Consider the following 23,312-nt stretch of genomic DNA (forward strand, 5'->3'; position numbering starts at 1 on the left):
AGATCAAATCCGCTGCTATACAGTGTGTGTGAAGCTACCCTTGAAGTGACTCTGTACCCACAATCTGACCCCCCCCCAAACCACTTGTACCTTCGGATAGCTGCTTTTAATCCAAAATCTGTCCTGGGTCCGTTCGGCAGGGGATGCAGTTATTGTCCTAAAAAACAACTTTTAGGGTACAAACACACACAGCAGATAGGCAGCAGGGGGGGAGGACAGATTGTGGGTATAGAGTCACTTTAAACACCCCACAACCCTGCAGTTTCTAGTCCATTCACTCCTATTTCTAGTAGTAATGAAATAGATAAAAGGGTATTAAAATAATTCATATTTGTATCATTGAAGTGAATGGAGCTAAAGTGTAATACCACACACAACCTGAGTGCTATGGTGGCGCTGTGTATGCAAGAAAGTAGCTGCATTCTTATCTGGATTATTCCTTTAAGAGTGCGTTCACACGTACAGGATTTGTCGCAGATTTGAAGCAAATATAATCTGGGCCATCAAATCTGCTGCGGATCCTGTACATGTGAACGCACCCTTTGGGAAGAAATTTTTTTTATTATTAATATTTGAACCCCTATTCAGTTAAATGAATATTTTTATTTATGGAGCTGGAAACAGGGAATTATTTATTTCTATGTAAATAACACAGTTAAAAGCTCAAATAAATTGCTGCAAAATAAAAAAAAAAAAAAGGCTCTAAAATTTACAAACATAATAAATACAACATAGCAGCAATTATAAAAACAAAGTTAGGTCACAGTTGCAATTAAAGTTGCAAAAAAAAAAAAAAAAAAAAAAAAAAAAAAAAAGCAAAGTGCATATGTAACTTCTCCAGTGATGGAAGACGGAGCCCCAGTCACAGAAAAGCCTTAAGTACCTCAAATAAAGTGAAAAAGGATAATATCTAAAATTAAAAATAATAATAATAAATGTTATATATACATATACACACACATACATTTATCACACTAGGCAGAATAATGACTTTTTATGGGGGGGGGGCATATTAGAGGCTCTTGTTAATGTAGCAACAAATAGGACTGGAGGTCAAAGAACATTTTCTTTTCTTCCTATTATTATTATTTATTTATTTCAAATAAACTGGAACGCCTTGGTTTGGCTGTGGGGGTTTTCCAGCTCAGTCACATTGAATTGAATGGAGCTGAAGTGTAATACTGCACACAACCTGAGGAAAGGGTGGCGCTGTTTTTACAAGCAAGGTGTGCTTTTCCTAATTCTGGATAACCCATTTAAGAGGCTCCATCTCCTAGTGCACAGATCTAGGCAGCGCACAATGGTCCATATTGTTATCCAAGTCATGGGGAAAAATGATTATTGTGCATAACTATGCACTGTAATCATTTCTCTGTATAACTGAAGGCACAACCTTCATAAAAAAACAGAACAGCTTAAAAACATAAAGGGAGATTTATTATATCGTCTTATAGCAAGATTACCTTTGCAGACCATAGAAACCAATCACAGCTCAGCTTTTATTTTACCAGAACAATGTAAAAATTAAAGCCGAGCTGTGATTGGTCGATATGGGCAACAAAGAGAACCTTATTATAAGACAGCGCCATTATCCTTTACACGTGACACACCCTTATTATCTACATATTTATATTATCTGGAAATGGGGTCATAAAAAATAAAAAAAAGTCACCATACTTTCTCACATACCAAAAAAGTAGGCCTAGTATCGAGATATTACATATACTCCAAAGTCTCGAGATTCAGGTAGAAATTCACATTTAATTACATTCAAGAGTAACAGCTATGGGACTACAGACAGTCAGCCAAACACTGAGACTTCTCACATCACAGCCAGTGCTGCCAGCCCGCAGGATGGCCATTTCCAATCTTAAAACAAACAAAAAAAAATTATTTAAAAGAAAAAGAAAGATTGTTCACATTATTGCAAAGTAACTTTGCTTGTATATAGTGTTATTAGACAACTTTTCTGTTGTATAAGGATGAGTCCTTAAAGGGAACCTGCCACATTAGATGCCGGAGGCAGCATCTTATAGAGGAGAAAGAGCTGAGGAGATTGATATATAGCTTTATGGAAAAATTTGCAGGATAACTTGTCCTATATCCCTGTAAATCTCATTCTGGGCTAAATAGTCAAGGGGGCGGTCCTAGCCAGGGATTGATAACCATTTTTTAGTGTGCGTCTATTCACCCACTTGACTACTTAGCCTAAAATCAACAAAGCAGTCAAATAGGCGGTCCGACTCAGTCATAAGTCTCCGTGCAGGACCGCCCACATGACTACTTAGCCCAGAATGAACAGAGATTTGCATGACTAAATGACGAATTTTCCACCAAAAACGATACATCAATCCGCTCATCTCCTCCTGCTCTATAACACGCTGCCTGCAGATTGCACTTTCAGTGTGACGGGAAATGTTTTGTCCAGGTTAAAGTTATGTTTCCCCATTACACCTCCTTCTTAGAGGATGTTATTTTAAAGCAGATGCTTTTTTATAAAGTCATAGGGGAAGATTTATCAAACATGGTGTAAAGTGAGACTGGCTCAGTCGCCCCTAGCAACCAATCAGATTCCACCTTTCATTTTCCAAAGAGTCTGTGAGGAATGAGAGGTGGAATCTGATTGGTTGCTAGGGGCAACTGGGCCAGTCTCACTTTATGGGGGAGATTTATCAAACATGGTGTAAAGTGAGACTGGCTCAGTCGCCCCTAGCAACCAATCAGATTCCACCTTTCATTTTCCAAAGAGTCTGTGAGGGATGTAAGGTGGAATCTGATTGGTTGCTAGGGGCAACTGGGCCAGTCTCACTTTACACCATGTTTGATTAATCTCCCCCATAGAGTGTAATAACTTCTTATCTACTATTTATTGGCTGCCTGGCTACATGTTCTATCAGGAGTGTGAGGTAGTCCGATACATACACCTCTGGTCTCCCCCAGGACCGGCTGCTGGTGTCCCCTGCTTTACACTGCAACTACACTTTTTTAGAAGACCTAGTGAGTAGACACTTAATATTGGGTTCGCTCACAATAGTAAGCAAAGGAAAATGATCAATTTAGTGACAAGCCAATTAATGGCAAAGACGCAAAGCCCTATCCCTAATATCCTTAAAGGGGTACTCTGGGCAGGTTACTATGGCTGGGGAGGGGGTGGATCAAAGCAACAACGTCCACTTACCTCCAGCGATGAGTCCCGCAATGCGCTGCTGTGGTGTCTGGTCCCCGGCTACTTCCTGGTCTATGATGCGGCTTGAGGCGTGGCAGTTAAAGCCCGCTCAGCCATTCAGCGTAAGAAGTGAGGTCCCGCCTCTGCCGCTGAATGGCCAAGCGGGCCTGAAACATCCCGTCTTAAGCCGCATCATAGACCAGGAAGTAGCCGGAGACCAGCGACTGGAGCAGTGTGATGTAGGACCCAGCTCTGGAAACAGGGAGGGAAGTGGACTTCTTGCTTTCATCCATCCTCTCCCCGGTCATAGTGAAAAAAGCCCTCCCGGCCGGAATACCCCTTTAACACAATGATTGTCCTGTAGTTCAAATGTGTAAAGTGCCTGCTGCAGTGTTGAATGCTGTAATAGCCTTAGGGCCCTATTACACCAACAGACAGATTTTTTGGAGCCAAAGCCAGGAGTGGACTGTAGACAGAGAACAGGTAATAAAGGAAAGGCTGAGATTTCTCCTCTTTTTAAATCCATTCCTGGCTTTGGCTTAAAAAAAATACGTCAGATAATTTGTTAACCCACTGATCTATCGCAAAGTTCCAACACAGCTATTTAACCATGTTAAAGAGGTGCAGAACACCTATCAATTTGACAGGTGCTCTGCTTCTCTACAGTAAGCTGCAATCTATATATAGATTGCTGCTTACTGTTTGGCCCCAAAAGGGTTAAGATGCGATGCTGTGGAAATGCACATACACCTGAAAGAAGCACTCGACTGGGAATCTTGGACAGCTGTCCTGGACTCCCCGTTAGCAATTTATCTCAGAGCTTTTCTGAACCAAGCCTTTTTGACTAGGCCTGTAATGGATCGGTCGTTCCTACCTGACACTCACGGAGACATCAGCAGCATCAGACTGACAGTAACATAAGGCACTCTCTACATGGGGTGCTATGGAGAGAGAGGGGGGGGGGATAAAAAAAACTCAATAAATTTAAGCTGGGCAATCCATTGGCATTTCTGCATGTAATATACCGAAGAACACTGGTCGAGTATATAATATTCACAGAACATTTACATCATTTATAAATACAATTAAATAAAAATATTAAAAAAATAATAAAAACAAACAAACATAAACATATAAACAAAATTCATCTATCGCCGACCCTTTGTTTTTGGAGTGGAAGAAAAAAAACTTTGCCATGCTGGGAATTGATTGGCTCCTCCATTGAGACAAAAGGCTGAAACTTTTTTTTTTTTTTTTTTTTCAGGCACACAAAAGTAAAAAGGAGGCGCTATAGTCTCCAGATGTAGAATGAGTATGCGATATGTCTTTACCGTACCCTATAGTTTTTTTTTTTTACATATATATTTATACATTTTTATATAGAATATAATTTAGTATTAGAACATGCAGTTATAGTGAGCGAACCTACTGTACAATATAATACAAAGAAGAAGACGGGATGAGGGAGAAGGTTGCAGCTTGTTCAGGATCGGACGGCTATAAAACCCTGCGCTTGTAATGTCGCCTACGTTACCCCCGCCCCCCCCCCCCCCCCTCCCTGCAGTGCTATAGACAACAGCAAATGTCCCTCCAGCACAGCAGAGGTTAAAAAGCTCATGGCTACAAGAGGAGAGCAGACACAAGTTAGAAGGAGTTCTTTAAGAAAAATAAACATTTTCCCTTGTATATCCTAAATAAGCCATTTGTGTAGCAAAAAAAGCCACTGGTTATTGTGATGCGCGGAGGAGGTTTCTAGGTCAGAAGCATCATGCAAATAGCTGCATACACCAAAAAATAATAAGCCTGTGGGTATATAGGCATAGTCAGACATACATTCAATGTATGTGGCCCCTGCAGAACATCATTCAGCCATGCCATGGCCTCTCGTCGTGGTCCCGAGCCGGCTCAGGTTGGTTTTTTGGGGGGGCAACCACTCCATAGTTTTTCAAGCACCGGCATCAATGGTTATTATTAAGGTTGATTTTTTTTTTTTTTTTACTTCCGAATAGGTGTAAACAGAATCCACAGACGGGATAAAATCATGGAGGAATTTGTCACAGTAAATAAAATAAATAATAATAATAAAAAAAATGAATACTGTAACAGTGATAAAAAAATAAAAATAAAAAATCTCAGGTCCCTCCAAGTGTAAAGGATTCTGCTGTAAGGAGCATAGTGAAAGTCCAGTAATCCGATATCTGATAATCCAGACCTTCTTTGTAAGACGAGACCTATGCAAGATTGGTAAAACATGGCCACTTTCTTCTAGAACAGGGATGGGGAACCTTCAGCCCACCAGCTGTTGCAAAACTACAATTCCCATCATGCCTGGACAGCCAAAGCTAAAGCTATGATGGGAATTGTAGCTTTGCAACAGCTGGTGGGCCGAAGGTTCCCCATCCCTGTTCTAGTACACAGGTGTCAAACAGGTGGTGCAAAACTACAATTCCCATCATGCCTGGACATGCATGATGGGAACTGTAGTTTTGCAACAGCAAGAGGCCCATGTTGTAGAAACAGCGTCCCCCTTTTCCTCAGTTTGGCTTGGGTATTGCAGCTCAATGCCAGCTCAGGACAGGGGTAGCACTGTGTTTTTTGTTTGCAATCAAACAGACATGTTTTATGGTTCTTGGACAACCCCTTTTAAAAAAGAATGTATAAAAAAAATGACAACCCGTTTTCTCTTAAAGGGAATGTGTTACCTGAATTTTTTTTAAAATTTCATTACATACCTTGGTAAATTATTAAGGGGAAAGCCTTCAGCTTTCATTGTTTAGTCATATGCTGTACAGCAGCCCCATGGACATAGGAAATATAGGATCAGTGCACTTGCTGTCTGCTAAGGGGAGAGTTTTCTCTGCATGCTTTGTGGCCTGTGAAGGTAGGGGGAATAAGAAGCTCTGACCATCACCTATTGTGATCCTGTCTCATCTATAGACTATGGTCACCTTTAATGTAATCCTGCATGTAATAAGGAGGAGACAGCTGAAATGTCACAGAACAAGTCACAGCTAAGTGAGTTAGTTAGACTAAGTGGCCAGAGAGAAAACGGCAAGAACCATACATAATAAAGTGGCCAATTCTATAATATAGATCACCAAAAATTCATAAGAAATTTGATTTTAATAGTTCCCTTTCTGATGACACATTCCCTTTAAAACAGGCTGTCCGGTGCTGAAAAACAAAAATTTACGGGCTCAGATTGCCTTAAAAATAAACCATACTCGCCTGCCTGTATAAATTTTTTTTTTAATCAACCTGAGCGCCTTAAATCCCTTCCTCAGGTTCCATTCACACGGAGTAAAATTGGCGAATCCCACCGGCCTCCGTGTCATAATGACTGGCTTGGGCGCCTCCTTTTTCTCCGCTGAAGAATGGACATGTGCATTCTTAAGAGAGGAGGCGCGCAAGCCTCCCATAGAGGATTCCGCGGCGGAATTCTCCGCCAGTTTTACTCCGTGTGAATGGAGCCTTAGGGTATGTTCACACTGAGCAAATAGGGCAGAATCCCGCCTGCTTCAGTGTCAGACAGCATCTCTATGGGAGGGCTTGCATGCCTCTGCTCTCCACTCAAAGAAATCCACATTACTACTACTACTACTTCTTCTACCCAATGACCTCCAAGCATTTGCAAGGGCATTCAACAAATAGAGGGAGGTCCTTTAAAGGGGTTGTCCAGGACTAAAATTATCTTCCAAAAACAGCACCCCCCTCCCTGAGCTCCATTACGTTCACTGGGACTCGGCTGCAATATCACACAAACTGAGGACAATAGTAGTGCTGTTTCTGGAAAAAAGCGTCCATGTTGTTCTAAACTTGGACAACCCCTTTAAGGGTACAGAAACCCCAACCATAGTATTTTAAATATCTGGATTTATGTAACTCAGCACCGGTAAATGTATTGTAACCTATACCAACCAATCGGATGTTCTTTGTCTATAAAACCTTCTTTCGATGAACCTTGAAAAATAATAAGGCTCTGTTCACACAAACGCTAGAGATACCAGAAGCCATGAAGAGGTGACAGATCAGATTTCAGCCCTCGGCTTCAGGGAGGCCAGTCAGGGTTGCGGTATTTTTTATGCCGAGAAGGGTGCTAAGTATTGCCCTGTCTTGTCATCGCACGTGGCAGAAAGCTTGATGCAAACCCCGACAGAGCTCCCGATCAAAGATGTGAACAGAACCTAATAAAAAAAGGGATCGTACCTGTAACATAGAAAAATAGTCCGAGAATTCTAACATACCGTGACCAAACTGAGAGATAGCCAATGAACAACCTAAGGAGAAGATCTAGTTAACAATCACAGCTTCTCCGATTCGGTATTGCAGCATATCGACCATTTTTAGAAGCTACTTAGACAATGTTAACAGTTTTCGCATATCTCAATACCATGTTAGTCGCCAAGTTTCGAGGGTAAAAATTTTTTTGCTCCGGCTTCCGCATGAACCCATCTCATCTGAACATCAATAGCAGACCCACCTGCGAAAGATTGGGCCGCAACTCCCCTAAGCCCTACACCCCACCATCTCATCTGATTGTTTCCCACAACTGGAACCGGTTCTTCAGACGTTCCTCCCATGACAAAGACGTAACTAAGGGTTTTCAAGTCTTTTTGGAACATAAAAACTAACACTGATTTGGATTTTCATTAGAAATATACAGTGACGTACACGACATGCATTACGAGAGGATGGGTAGATCTCCGGCTGTGAAGCCTGGTTACTATCTGCTCAGTTTACTGGATACTTTGACCTCCCGGACAGAGGATTTTCCGCGACTGGTTTTACTCCCTGCAGAGTGGTGAGTGCCCCCTGGTCCCTTGGATAAGTTCTTGCTCTGTTTACCACAGCAATAATCCTGTTGACAGGAGCGCCTTGAAGAAGAAGAACCGGAGAGGGTTGGTGGGGATTTGCTACGGCCCACGTACGGAGATGAGCTTTTGGGGTCATGATGATGGGGCCTTCCAGCTCTGGATGAAGAAGAGCTATTGGTACGGGGTAAAGAGGAGCTGCGAGGGGAAGCACTTGGGCTTCGTCGGGGAACCACAGGGCTTTTGGGAGGAGTTTTGGGGCTGTGGGGGGAACCTGGGCTTTTGGATTGGGAAGAGCTGCGTTTTTGAGACCCATTCTGAATAATCTTAGCAAGACGAGAGAGCAGGTCTGAATCAGAGTTGCCGCTCCCCAAAACTTTGTACCTGCGTATGCTACAGGAAAGAAGACAAAAAAAAAAACAAGCGTTAGTACAATTATGTTGTCCCGAAACAATACAGGGCACCATACTTCCATACACCCTACAAGCCATACAAAAATCATTCCTCAATTCAACACAAGGACAATGATGACTCCAGCATTAATGCTGGATGACCCCAATAAATGCCCTCCATCCTCCAAAACATGGGTGTCCAAACTGCGGCCCTCCAGCTGTTGCAATACTATATTTCCCATCATGACCGGTCAGCCAAATAGAAAGCTTTAGCTGTCTAGGCATGATGGGAATTGAGGTTTTGCAACAGCTGGAGAACTGCAGTTTGAAGCCCCATGCTCCATACTATATTGGATCATCTACTGTGGCCTTATGAACGGAGTTCCAATTGGAGTCTGCACAACCTTTTCCTAACATTCCCCATATTCCCTGGAGTCTTACTGCTGCAAAGTAACCATGTGGCTCCCTACAGTGTCCGGTATTTATCAGCCCAATGGCCATATTACAGGCCCTAAGCTGCGCTGTAAAGGGGGCCCCGATCTCCAAGACTGTCTGTCTCTGGTATACTGAGCCTATAGATACACAGATAGATGATCACTAGATTGTTCTCCGCTTTAATCGGCCGCTGGTGGCACATCCCATATTATATAGGGTGATATCGACCTGATCTGACAGGTAACCTGCCCATGTAATAGGGCCTTAAAGGAGTACTCTATTCTAATATAGTTCTATTTGTAAATAAATATAATTAAACTTGCCATCTTCTCCTGTAGTGCTTCTCTTTCTTCCTATTTTTGACTGCTCGTTGTCTAGGTTAGAGCCCACCGCTCAGCTTTAAAAACAGTGGTCTGGCTGGTGTATATATAACCATAATGTAGATGTACATATATATATTCATATAATATATAGAAAAATGTATACTATAGCTATATCTCCACCATCCAGACACTGCTTTTAGAGCAGAGTGGTGACAGTAACCTAGAAAACCAGCTGTCAAGAATGCGAGGGAAAAAGCAGCATATCAGGGGAAGGAGGCAAGTTTGCTAAATTAATTTAATCAGCAAATTATGATATACTTATGATAAACTATATCATAAGTATAAATTATATCAGTTCCGATGGAAAAATCCCTTTAAAAAGAGAAGTCTGGTGTTTTCTAAAACCTGGCATCCTGCAGGGGGAGGGGGGAAATTGATCACAATTACTAACTTTGTGCACTTGGTAAGCGGTGTGACCGGCTGCAGGACCTGCACCAGACTCCGGATCTCAGGGGTTGTCCACAACCCGGCTGATGAAGCCAGCCTAAGGCGGCCAGTTCAGCAGCCAGGGCAGGCCCTCGGGTTGTGACATCATCACAATCCGCGGGAAAAGGACATCCGGTTGGGGTCCCGAGGCTGCTGCCGTTGTTTACTGCAGACGCGAGGAGAGGTAAGTTAGTACTTGTAGTCAATTTAACCCTTCCCCCTGCAGGGCGCCGGGATTTTAAAAACCGCCGGACTTCTCCTTTAGGGTAGTGGTCCAGTAGCTTCACTTACCGTGCCTCCACTCCAGGTCGTGTGGGTGGCTTTCCAGGTGGTGGTCTTGGAAGGAAAGGCGTTGAAGGAGCACTGCTGATCTGATCATTACTTGTCCAGGATACGGGGCGAGGGATCTTACTTCTCCTAGACTGTGGGCTGTGAGACGTAACCGATCCGTCTTCGGACTGCCGGACGTTAGACTCAGAGACTGTTCTGGGAATGAAGTAGACTTCTTCCTCAGATAGACGTACAGCTGGTGGCGAGGTCTTTTCCTCCACAGACTTGTCAGAGGCACTTGAGAAGTCACCGAATAGAGACTTAATCTGTCGTTTCTCCATTAAGAGCCTGGCAAGATCGGTCTGATGCGCCTTCTTCAGGAGGAGCTTCTCCTTGGCAGATATCGGAGAGGACGATTCTGATGCAGAATCAACCTCTTGGGCCAATACGGGAATCCTGCTATGTCGAGTTGGAAGAGAGGACTTTGCGTGGTCCTTTTTGGACTGCTGAGAGCCGTCGCTTAGGTCAAGCTGTCCATTCTTGAGGTTTCTTTGATCATTATCGCTTACTTGGTCAAGTATCCCAGATTCTACGCAGCCATTGGCGGAGGCTGTATTTTTATCTTTGTGATACCCATTTTCCTGAATCTTTTCGGGGGGAGTGGCTGTAGGCACTGCCGCATCAATGTTTGGTGGACCCGAAACAGTTTCCAACTTTATTTCTTGAAGATCTGAGTGTTCATTTGGCACAGAGCAAAAAGTTCTGGTCTTTGCGGAGTCGTGAATATCAGTAGGTGCACCGTCGGGGGTTTTACACTGTCCGGGAGAAAGTCTGGGGGGATGCAAACTCTTGTGTTCAGATTTGCCCTCTCCTAGAGAACCTGAATGGGAATGTACCGGAGTCTCGACGCTTTTCTTCTCATTTGGCATTACATCATAACCATTCACTAAGTCTTTACTGCCAGAGTCCAGGTCTTTGCTCTGACCAGGCTTATCTAGATCTAACGCCAGGTTTCCTTTGTTAGCAGCAGTAACAATGGCGTCTTCGGCCGTCCCGTAGTCTATTGGATTCTCGTGTGCCGATGACATTTCTAAGACGTTGGAGTCCCGTTCTCGTTTCTCTAAGGCTGGTCCACAAGGGAAGCTTTCTGAAGCGGATTGCGTCGATGTGACGGAAGGTCGAGGGATCGTCATCTAAACGTACAGAGGTGGTAAAATAAGAGAGAGAATCGGTGAGAGTTAACAATGTGCTTTAGGGATCTTATGTGTTCGTTTCTCCAGTCCTAACAGAACGCTGCGTCTGAGACTTAAAATAACGTTAATTCACTTGGTTATAAGGGATCAAGAACACAGAAAAGTATAAAACATGCAATAAACAAATAAAGGCATGTAGAAGCCCAACATCAAAAAACATAATAGATAATCGTTCCCAACTCCACCTGAGCAATGTATTCCCGGGAAAATAACACAGAATCAAAAGTCATAAGGAACCCTAGTCTAACGGGGGGAATTTACACACTGGTCTTAAAGGGGTACCCCGGAGGGAAAACATGTGTTCAAATTAACTGGTGTCAGAATGTTATGCAGATTTGAAATCTCCAGTCTTCCAGTACTTATCAGCTGCTGTATGTCCTGCAGGAAGTGGTGTATTCTTTCCAGTCTGACACAGTGCTCTCTGCTGTCCATGTCAGGAACTGTCCAGAGCAGGAGAGGTTTTCTATGGGGATTTGCTGCTGCTCTGGACAGTTCCTGACATGGACAGAGGTGGCAGCAGAGAGCACTGTGTCACACTGAAAAGAATACACCACTTCCTGCAGGACATGCAGCAGCTGATGAGTACTAGAAGATTGGAGATTTTTGAATAGAAATAAATTACAAATCTGAATAACTTTCTGATACCAGTTGATTTAAAAATATATTTTCTCCAGAATACTCCTAAATGTGAAATGAAAACTCTTAAAAGTTATACAGCAAACTAGATACATAAGGCACCAGTGACGGGGAACTAGTGTACACCACCAGGTCTATCCCTTTAACTTAAGTTCTAGAAAACAATTCAGCTACAAACACTTTGCTGATTTTGTATGCTGGACGGGAACCGTCTGCAACTACAATGCATAAAAAAAAAAAAGTTTTTAATTCCTACTAGGGGTATTCCACTCAGGTTTAATATATGCTGAATCATACCTCCCTCCTGGAGATTAACAATTCATTCCATGTTATTATCCATGCAGTCTCATTTTCCCAGTTCTGAGCTGCTGCTTTCTGCTAAGGACACAGAAAACTGTGTGTGAGCTGTTCTCTCTGTCTCCCCTCCCTTCAGAGATGGCTCATGTAAACAATTTCCCTGGCCGGCTGTTCCTGCACTCTGTAACGCCAGGAGGTTAATCACAGTGAGATCATCAGCAACTTGACTTCATATTAACCTCTTCCCGAATCACAGAGTGCAGAGACAGCAGTCCAGGGACACTGTTTAGGTATGATGAAAAGGGAGGGGGGAGGAGACAGAGAGAAAAGCTCACACACGCTTTCTGTGTCTTCAGCAGAAAGCAGCAGCTCCAAACTGGAGGAAGGAGACAATAGATAAGTATGGAAGGAACTATTAGTCTCCAGGAGGGGGGGATGATTCAGTATGTATTACCCCTTTAAACTAGTGAAAAAGATCATATTACCCTATTATAAGGCTGAATGCATCTACTGTCTAGGATAAATGCAGACACTTTGGCTTCCAGTAAAGGGGATGTGACCCCCAGACATCATGGATGAGGGTCTCACTCTAATTAACCCAATGTGTCCATGTTTAGGAATAGTGGATACTACTACAGTGTAAAATAAAGCTAAACTGTATGGCCAACCAAAACTCTTCTGAGCAAGGGGGTCCAGGAGCTGAACGAGGAATAAAGGTCCCTCTGCCATTTGTTTTTTTTCAGTCCTATAATAGGACAGAATGTAAGGAACAAACAGAACGCCACAGTTATTAATGAGGATACAAAAACTCTGACATGTGACATGTGACAGCGACTTCTGGACATATCCATTCATTCACCTGGGACTTTGATATTCGTATTACACTGGGGTACTTGGCGCCACCCTGGGGAATGGCAGGTAGCTTCCTGCGGCTGGCTGAACGACAGGAAGAGGAGCAGCTCTCGGCTGACTGACTCTTGGGGATGCCAATCTCTTTCTTGTGTGAAGACTCTGAACGACTCGACTGAGGTGTATTGGGGCTGGCGAAGCACATGGGATTGCTAGCAGGTCTTGAGGTAGAGGAGAACGGGATGTGAGAAGCACCAAGCTGTGAATATGATGTGAGGGGGGGGGGGAAACAATATGAAATAAATGTATGAAGAGGCCGGCAGCCATCATAGCAGAAAAAAAGGAGGATGTGCAGCAAGCAAAAGGAAAAAATTCTACTACCCCGACCCAGCCTGATGCAGGGTCGCGGATTTCTATTGTCTTCCATTATTTTTCATGCAAGTTAAAAGAAAGAAGTAAAATTTTTTATCGAATTACCGATCAATCACCAATACCCTCCACCCCGAATATTGTAGGGGTACACAGAGGGCAGATGTATAAGGCTTCACTGGTCCTTACTGCCTCATGTTGCCTGTCATTATACACACCATCTTATATACCGCATAAAGCCAGTTTCACACAAGCGTAATATAGACGTATTTCTGCGTCAAATGACATGGAGCGATAATCTGCAGAATCAGGCTCTGTGTAATAAAGACAACGATCAGCTGACGACAGCGATCATCGGCTGATCGTGTCGTTAAATCCAGCCTATTGGTCCCCGGTGCACAATGCTACGTGTAATAGCGACGTGCAGCTGAGAGCTGATGAATGTGTAAAAAAAAAGTAATAAAACATACCCATACCTACCCGTCTGTGCTCCCCGATGTTCTTCATGCTTCTGCCTGGTCCCCCCAGCCACCGGTGGAATTTCTGAGCCGGTCTCTGAAGCGACAGGTCACTCAGCCAATCACTGGTTAAGGTGTTGTCCAGTCTCGGCCAGCCATTGGCTGAGCAGCCTGTCACTTCAGAGATCGGCTCAGAAGTTGCAGCGGTGGCTGCAGGGAGCAAAGAGAAGCCAGGAAGACACCAGGGAGCACGGACAGGTAGGTATAATGTTTATTATTATACACACATATACACAGCCCTTGCTGTACGATTGTCAAGCTAAAAGGCTAAGTAAGTGAGCACTGATCTAGCAGATTGACACTCGCTTATCTGGAATATCGGGCAGTGCAATACACCCTAAGGCAGGGATGGGGAACTTTTACCACTCCAGCTGTTGCAAACCTACTATTCCCAATACGCCTGGACCACAGACATTGCGTTGGCTGCCCAGGAATTGAAGTTTTGCAGCAGCTGGATGGCCAAAGGTTCCCCACCATGCTGGAGCAAGGTCTCTTGATCTTATAGGGCTTTACAATACTGGCAGGTCAGGTGCGGGCTCACCGTCATAATAAAGAATTTGCCCATATCCTGCTTGAAAATGGCTTAAAGGGGTTATCTAGGGTTATAGCTGGTGTCTTCCATAAACAGCTACACCCCTTGTCCTCAGGCTGTATGCAGTATTCTAACTCAGCTGTATTCACTTCAATGGAACCGGGCTGCAATACCACTCACAGACTGAGGACAAGAGTGGCGCTGTTTTTTTTGTAATCTTAGCATAACAAGTGTCAGCGAAGCTATAAAAAAAAGAGAGACATAACTGTGTTTAAGCCTGATCTCGATGTTATAGGTGTATGTGTCCTAACATGAATCATCTGCTGTGCTTCCACATAAAGGGACATTTTACTATAGACTTTGAAGATAAAAATTAGGATGAAAAGAAACCCTGCAGTTAGTGCCAAGCAAATCCAGCAAGGTTAGCAAGAGAAAGCGTAGCAAAAAGCTAGTTAAATCAATAAAGTGCAAGGAGATCATGAGATTAATCAGCAGCACAAATGGCCGACTGAAGAAGAGGGACAAGCTCCTTACCGGTGTGATAGCCCCTTCAGCTTGCGCCTCCATGGGGCTGGTAGGTGTTGCGGGAAGCAGCTGGCCGGCAGCTCCTGCCATAGGATCCAATCTGTCAATACAAGGGCCTGAAGTAACCATGATATCAAGTTCAATCCCTGCCTCCGGTTTCTTATTGTTATCTGCCCAGGAGCCTAGTTTTGGAGGTCCATCTTGAGGGGATTCTTCCAGCACCTGTAACACCTCGGGTTCTTCTTCTGATGGGCTTCCTGTGACCTTCTGACCTTTATTCCCATTTGACATAAAATCCTTTAAATCCCTTTCTTTATCCACGATGACCCATTCTTTAGAATCAACCTCCTGCCGGCAGGAGCTCAGGTTTACCGCTACAAACCCATTGCTGACTACGCCCTCCAAGTGCTCCGGGGAACTGGCCGACCCTGGCTTGGAACCTTCCGGCACATACTCATCATCATAATGCCAGAGGTGGTCAGGGTTGGTAGAGGCCACCATGGTCTTTCTTGGCTGGGAGGGAGATGGGGAAGACCCATCAGCCGCTTGGGCATCTTTCACATTTGGATCCTTCTGGATCTTTTCAGCACTTGAAAAAAATAAATAAAAAACATGTATAAAAGAAAAAATCAAGCTTTACAGGAGGAGAGCATCCATACATAGATCCAAGCTTACCAATTCTCCAAAAACTTGTCAGCGTCGGGCTTTGATTCCAGTGTCAACCTCCTCTCCAGCTCAAAGCTGTGTATAGTGCGTAACTTGCGGAGAAGAGGAACGTCGCGGTCTTGCTGCGTTATCTCTGAACGAACCCTCACGGGAGACCCCAGGCTTGGAGCATTATGAACGCCGTTGGCATGACCATTACTATGTTCTTCTTCTGTGGCAGCCTGAGAACATGACCGAGAGTATGAAGTCACCTATGGGCGCTCTTTATATATGGTGTTATTATGGAGGCCAATGTATGCGGTCGGCTCCCTATATGAAGCCGCCATCATAATTGTGTAAAATCTACAGAGGGATTAGGTGCTGTGCAAAATATAAAAGTGAGAATTCGTGGAAATAAAACTTGACCGTTTTACGCATTATGCTCACTTTACTAAAAAAAAAAAGTCATGTCAAAATTTTTAAATGGTTGGTGTTAGGATGTTCAGATCCCAACAGGCTGCATAATGGAGTCGGGAGATGAGTGCAGCGCGGCGCTTCGCCCTCTGAGTTGATGCTCTAGCAGTCTCTTTGGAGGAGTCAGCTCCATTAACTGGCGATAAACCAAGGCCCTGACATGTCAAATGTTGTTTTTTTTTGTTTTTAAAGTGAAAGCAATGCATTAAAATCACTCAAAACGTCTATAATGCTAATGAACTGTGCTGCTACATGACCTAACACTTACCAAACATATCCATGTAGCTGGCATCCCTGCCTGGTATAAAGAGATAAATTACATTTATTAAGTCCTGCACTCTATGTAAATAAGGCACATCTAGTTATCTGGGCTTCTTCCTTTCAGCAAGAACCATGTTTCCCTGAAAATAAGTGTCTTATATTAATTTTTACTCCTGAAGATGTGCTAGGTCTTATTTTCAGCTTCTGGCCACAAGGGGGAGCTCACCACAGCACACTTTAACAGCACAGCAGGAACAGTGTACGGTATGGCAGCTTCAGGCTACCAGGGAGAGCTCATAACAGCACACACGTACAGCACAGCAGGGACCGCGTACGGTAGGGCAGCTTCCGGCCACAAGGGGGAGCTCACCACAGCACACTTGTACAGCACAGCAGGGACAGCGTACGGTATGGCAGCAGGTCAGGTAACGGGATGACAGCAGACTGTGAGCAGCTCTACATCTGGCAGTAGAGGACAACGGGATGGCGGCAGGCGATGGGCCTTTTTATGCCTTGCCTGTACATTTATGGCCGTGAAAAGGAACATCAGGTTTGGCAGTAGGTGACGCTCAGAGGGGAGTGATTACAGCCCTGACACTTACCGAAAGCAAGGCGCCAGATGACTAAATGGAGCTTATATACATAGAGTGCAGGACTTTATAAATGTGATTTTGCTCTTTATACCAGGCAGGGACGCAGGCTACATGGATATGTTTGGGAAGTGTGCTGGGTCATGTAGCAGCATGCTTCATTAGTGTTATACCCATTTTTTGGTTCCCTCTAAGGAGTTGCTTCCATTATGCGCTGCCCCATACTCTACACAGTGTGGTGGGGAGACACGCAAGCTCAGATTTGGCGATCAGGCTGCCCGACAAGTTCTGTTCCCGACTCCTATTTTAATTAATAGGGCCTGTGCCAAACCATATTTCTTAATTATTTTAGCCAAGTCTCGCTAAACAGCACCTTCAGTGTTCTATTACATGGAGGGATTGTGCTTATCAATAAATACAAAATTATTACAGCGTATACATAGTATATATGTATAGTGTATAGTATAGTATATGTGTATAATGTATAGTGTATAGTATAGTACATAGCACAGTATATGTATAGTATATATGTATAGTGTATAGTATAGTACAGTATATGTATAGTATAGTATATATGTACAATGTATAGTATAGTATATTTATAGTATATATGTATAGCGTATACATAGTATATAAAGAACCTTTATTTTCCCAATACCTTGCAAAGCCCCATTTTTATTTTATTCCTGTTGGCGTCCATCTCCTCCCAGACATCCTTCTCCTGGGGACGCTGGTGACTCGGTGATCCTGGAATCCTCTCGGGAGAGGCCATGATGGGAAGGCCATTCTCGCCATCGCTGAGCTGCTCATCAGGGAACACTTCATCTGTATTCTCCCGCAGCAGATCGCCGTGGACAGGGGTGGCATTTGCAATTCTAAGCAGATAAAACAGGTTAAATAGTACAAACAGTCTGATCATCTCTGCTATTATTATAAGCTGACAAGGAGTTACATGTGTTACCTATAATATTACCTATAATAGTATAAAGGAATGTACCTCTCCCCTTCATTTTAAGGGCCAATATAGTGATTAGGGAACATGGGTCTGAATTTCCCAAAATAGTAATAAAGTTAACCATTATGTCACAAAATAATACAGCAAAAATAAACAGTATATAGAACTGAAGAACCCCCATAGACTTGCATTGCAATACAAGTCTATGAGAGTCCCACTTATCCTATATACTATATTATTATATATATTCTATATACTGCTTGCTTTAGCAGAGTGCAAATAAAAGTTCTTATATTCTTGATCCTCCAACACTGCTATTCCTACAGAGTTGATTCTTGATGTTCTCCACTTCCCGATCCCAAAATGCCCAATGGCCAGGCATTAAAGGGGTTCTATAAAAACATGGCCACTTTTCCCCCTCTCCCATCTCCAGATTAAGTGGGGTTTTAAACTCAGTTCCATTAAAGTAAATGGAGCTTAATTGCAAACATCACCTGAACTGGAGACAACAGTAGGGGGAAAAGTGGCCATGTTTTTGTAGCGCTGGATAACCCCTTTAAAGGGGTTCTCCAGTGCTACAAAAACATGGCCGCTTTCTTCCAGAGACAGCACAGCTCTTGTCTCCAGGTTTGCAATTAAGCTTTATTCACTTCAATGGAACTGAATTACAGACCCCACCCAATCTGGAGACAAGAGCGGTGCTGTCTCTAGAAGAAAATGGTCATTTTTTTGTAGTCTTAAAGCACTCGGCTAAGCACTTCTCTCCCCACACTGCAGGGGATGAGCTCTTTACACTTTAAAGGGTAGGTATCATCTAGATTTTCTTTTACTGATTAGAGTCCGATACTAAAACTTGTTCTTTTATTATAATCTATTTCTATTTTCTGACTTTAATTTTTATCTATTTCACTGTTTGTACATTCTTATGGAGGCTGCCATCTTGTCTAAACAGTTTTAACAGCATTTAGTGACATGATTTACAACGAGACTCATGGACATAGACGACAATAGAAAGACTCTGTCCCCTTGATATGAATGTGAAACATTACTGAGCGCGCTCTGTGACCTGTGAAGAGGTCATTCCACAGGGAGCTGCTATTGTCTCCTCTATCTACTGGTGTCACATGACGCTCTTATCACCACAGACACAACAGGAAGTCTCAGCTTAGTTTTAGCCCCAGAGGTGGAAATAAAAACTGCAAAATATCAGGATTATTTTATAATTTAGACAGAAAAATGGAAAATTGAAAAAAAAAACAAAAAAAACCACAACACCTAAAATTCTTTAAAAATATATAACATAAAAACATTTAAATAATGTAATTTTCTGATAACATTTTCTGGTAAACTAAGTAGCAAATAAAGAGAAGTACTCCGTTGTCTCAGCACCCACACCCCGACCAATCAAAACTTCTAGTATGTTAAAAGTTTGGTAAATGACAGGAGCACTTAGAATATATAAACCCACAGTCACTTGCTGATTTGTTACTATATGAGGACATGGCCAACCACTAGTTACATGTATGTAATTATACAGCAAATAACTCTGGCACATACCCGATAGCGGCAGGGGTCAGGCGAGTGTGAAGCTGAGGAGTAGTTGATGTGGTTGTGGTAGTTAAAGACCCGTCCATGCCGCTCTTCTCCCAGTCAAACGGATCACTCTCCACTACACTGTAGGTCTTCATACTGTTGTCAAACACGGATATAAGAAGCTGTACAGAAAAAATATATACAAATATATTATAAACACATCTGTCTTTAGGAACCGCTATACCCGCTCTCATTGATGCTTCTAGTGACATGAAACAAAGATACACGGTGAATGCTGCTCTGGCTCTGGATGCCTTTTGATCTGTGACATAAGAGGAGGCCGAACACAGTTCTGACAATGTAGAATGTATTCTGCAGATTGTCCATGGCAACACTGGTCTATTCCTCTACAATTAAAATGAGATAAATGAATGCATTAAAGGGGTATTCAGCTCAAACATAACTTTTCATATGTTGCTGCCCATGGTGAGACTAACAATTCCTTCCATACTTATTATCTATTCAGTCTCCTTCCCCCAGTTCTCAGCTGCTGCTTTCTGCTGAGGCGACACAAATCTGTGTGTCAGCTTTTCTCTCTGCCTCTTCTCCCCCTCCCTTCTGCGACGGCTGATGTCCCTATCTGCAACTTTTTAGCTTCTCTGTAATGTAGCAGGTAGGGCTGGGCGATTAATGAAATTTATTCAATTCATTTGCCTTTAACTTGAAAATTAATTACATTTTTTTTTTTTAATGGCAAATTTGATTTTCAAAAAAAAAAAAGAAAAAAAAAGTGCACTCTGACCTGCAGGGGGAGCAGTTTTGCATAGTAACCAATACTACTAGTCCCATAACTATTGCTACTACTACTCCCACGCCTGCCACCTCCTTATCTACTACTACAGTCCTCATCTACTATACTTCTACTACTACATCCATGATAATTAGCACACAAAAAAAAAAAAATATATATTTTTTTTTTTGCCTTAACGCCCAGCCCTACCAGGATATTATTAGATTATTAGATTAGATTATCACAGGGGGTTCATAAACAACTTGACCTTAGATTAACCCTCCCAGCACTACAAAAAAGGTTGTAGAAACAGCCTGCCAGGGACTTGTTTGCATCGGCTGTCTCAGAAGGGAGGGGGGAGGAGGGGGAGACAGAGAGAAAAGCTTACACACAGATTTGTGTGTCTTCAGCAGAAAGCAGCAGCTCAGAACTGGGGGAAGGAGATTGATAATAACACATATGGAAGGAATTGTTAATCTCACTATGGGCAACAACATCTGAAAAGTTAGAGTAGAATACCCTTAATTGGTAAATTTACATGTGGCATCTTATCACCTTCTTAACTCCTACTTGTAACCGAGGACTGAAAGTGTCAGTTCAAAAGAGTTTCATGAACCTGCCTGGTTGTGTTAGCGTGACCCTCAAGAGTAGCGACAACCTGCTGGGCTGAGGATTTATACAGTACTATAAATGGCATGTGGAGGGAGAAGGGGTTACTGATGTACTGGGTTTATAAAGTGATTATTGAGCAGAAAGAAAAAAAAAACAGCAGCAGTAAACCAAGAAAGAGTGTACACTATACACTGAATCGCCACTGTTGCTGCTGCCACCGCCAAGGGGTAGGAGGAGTGATTACAATGCAGTAAATAAACTGGTTTCTGCACAAAGGATAGCTGCCCAGAATGTTATGGGTGGTCACAGATAAGAGGAAAGCCATGATTTACTCCTACATATAGCACATGCTAAGCCCTGCCCCCATTTTGTTTTAGTTTGTCCTGACACATCTGTAACTAGAGACAGATTTTCCCCAACAACAGGCAGTGAATAAAAGATTGCAGCAGAGTAATATACCTAGAGGCCAAGAATTTTGAGACGTTTTTTTCCAGGGCAAAGAGTAATTTTTAGTAAGTTAGAAGGATTTACAATTATGTTAATTCTAAATGTAGATCCACCACAAGAATATCTCTCGCTGGGGAGTGATGTGTTTAATCGTGAAAACAAGTGACGGCAATGAAATAATCGTCCAGTATTTTCTGAGGTCTTGATGGATTTCAGAAAAGAATCAGCATTACACAGAGCCAATGGGCTATGAGACAGACCAGGACAGGACAGGTCCTCCCGAGCGACTTCTTACCTGGTAATCTGGCTTTGTGAAGTAGTCCAAGCCACTGATGTGTTCAAGAAATACATGAAATTCTGAGGGGAGGTGCTTCAGCATAAGTCGATGTTCATACCGTTCCTTAATAGAACCCACTTGTTCCTATAAGAGGGGGGAAAAAATTCTTGTTAGAGTATTGAGGACAAGGAGGGTAAAAGAGACACTAACAGATGGGAAACATACTGAATATATACGTAGATGGAAATTTAAAGGGGTTATCCAGACTTAGTAATACATGACAGGGGTGGTGCTGTTTGTGCTTGAAAGTAGCTGTGCTTTTACTATCCCTGGATAACCCTGCTTACTGGATAGATGGATGAATATGTTTTTTGTTCTCTGAAAATGAAATGTTGAACCAAAAATTTAAAGGAATACTCAGGCGAAAATCTTTTTCTTTCAAATCAACTGGTTTCAGAAAGTTATACAGATTCGTAATTTACTTCTATTTAAAAATATAAACTCTTTCAGTACTTAGCAGCTGCTGTATGTCCTGCAGGAAGTTTACTGCTCTGGACAGTACCTGACATGGACAGTGGTGGCAGCAGAGAGCAGTGTGTCAGAATGGAGAGAATACACCACTTCCTACAGAACATACAGTAGCTGATACGTACTAGAAAACTTGAGATTTTTAAATAGAAGTAAATTACAAATCTACATAAAATTAGTTGCTTTGAAAGAAAAAATAAATAAATAAAATAAAATAAAAATCGCCAGAATATCCCTTTAAGTAATGGAATTAAAATCAATATAAATCATCCCCCTCCTAAACACCAACAATTGGTTCCTTACTAGTCATTATCTTGTCTGTCATCTTCCCCCAGTTTTGAGATGCTGCTTTCTGCTAACGACACAGCAAACTATGAGTGATCTTTTCACTTTGTCTCCGCTCTCATCTCCCCCTCCCTTCCAAGACAGCTCATGTAATCAGTGTCCCTGGCCGGCTGTCTCTGCACTCTGTAATGCTGGGAGGTTTAATCTGAGGTCAAGTTGCACTAAAGAGCGCTGAGACAGCCGGCCAGGCACACTGTTTACATGAGTTGTCTCGGAAGGGAGGAGCAAAATCAGAGCGGAGGCGGAGTGAACAGCTCACACAATTTTCTGTGTCTTCAGAAAGCAGCAGCTCAAAACTGGGGAAAGGAAACTGAACAGATAACAAGATGTATGGAAGGAATTGTAAGTTTCTATGATTCTATGTGTATTTTACCTGAGCGGAATACCCCTTTAAGCCATCTTGGATTCTGGTTAATGAGAAACCTCCCAGCATAATTTAAGATAGGACAAAATTATTTGAGAATATCTGGGTAATAATTCTCCTGTATCCGCTCCCGGCCAGCTGGAAACCATCTCTGCCCCCCCTCACGATGTAACGCCTGAGCATCAGCTCCCCCCTCCCTCTCTTCCTCAGCTACTTCTGTACATCTACCATGCCGTGACCATTTGAAGCAATGTAATGTAATCTTTCATAGGCAGATTTATCATTGATAAGGTGACAGATTTGCATGTTAAGAAGTTATGTAAACTTTGGAGCGGATGGATGACTAAGGCAGAGCACGTACTTTGTCTTTTATCTTCCGCCATGGAAGCTGGCCAACCACAAACTCCACCAGCATGTAGAAGAGAGACCACAGATCATCGTGACGGCCCATCTCCTGCAAACACACACACAACTCTATGAATGACCTGAAACTGGAAGAAGCAACGGCCAGAACATGCGCAGCATATAGTATAACCCGTGTATGTGTAACCCGGCTTACACCGCCCCCTAGAGAATTATACACAACCCGCAGCTATCAATATCCTGTCGATGAAAACCCCTTTAAATTA

The 23,312-nt window shown here is 42.9% G+C and overlaps 1 protein-coding gene across 5 annotated transcripts in view; it reads right to left on the minus strand.

Annotated features, from left to right (window-relative positions):
- Positions 1 to 783: 783 nt before the first annotated feature.
- The window catches only part of TTBK2 (tau tubulin kinase 2), a 68,166-nt gene continuing 45,637 nt past the window's right edge, over positions 784 to 23,312 (minus strand). For 3 of the 5 annotated variants that reach the window (XM_069950926.1, XM_069950925.1, XM_069950927.1), the window contains exons 8-16: positions 23,045 to 23,137; positions 21,465 to 21,590; positions 19,345 to 19,502; positions 17,491 to 17,707; positions 15,538 to 15,749; positions 14,872 to 15,451; positions 12,929 to 13,177; positions 9,905 to 11,076; positions 5,557 to 8,370 (exon numbers count right to left, since the gene is read on the minus strand). In XM_069950926.1, coding sequence (XP_069807027.1) covers positions 7,890 to 8,370; positions 9,905 to 11,076; positions 12,929 to 13,177; positions 14,872 to 15,451; positions 15,538 to 15,749; positions 17,491 to 17,707; positions 19,345 to 19,502; positions 21,465 to 21,590; positions 23,045 to 23,137 — 3,288 coding nt within the window. In that variant the 3' untranslated portion in view covers positions 5,557 to 7,889. Of the gene's footprint in view, positions 1,870 to 4,040; positions 4,108 to 5,556; positions 8,371 to 9,904; positions 11,077 to 12,928; positions 13,178 to 14,871; positions 15,452 to 15,537; positions 15,750 to 17,490; positions 17,708 to 19,344; positions 19,503 to 21,464; positions 21,591 to 23,044; positions 23,138 to 23,312 lie in introns of those variants that run through there. The other 2 variants (XR_011359597.1, XM_069950928.1) reach the window with 2 other exon arrangements.

This window comes from Dendropsophus ebraccatus, chromosome 13 (assembly GCF_027789765.1).
Source record: "Dendropsophus ebraccatus isolate aDenEbr1 chromosome 13, aDenEbr1.pat, whole genome shotgun sequence".
NCBI lineage: Eukaryota > Metazoa > Chordata > Amphibia > Anura > Hylidae > Dendropsophus > Dendropsophus ebraccatus.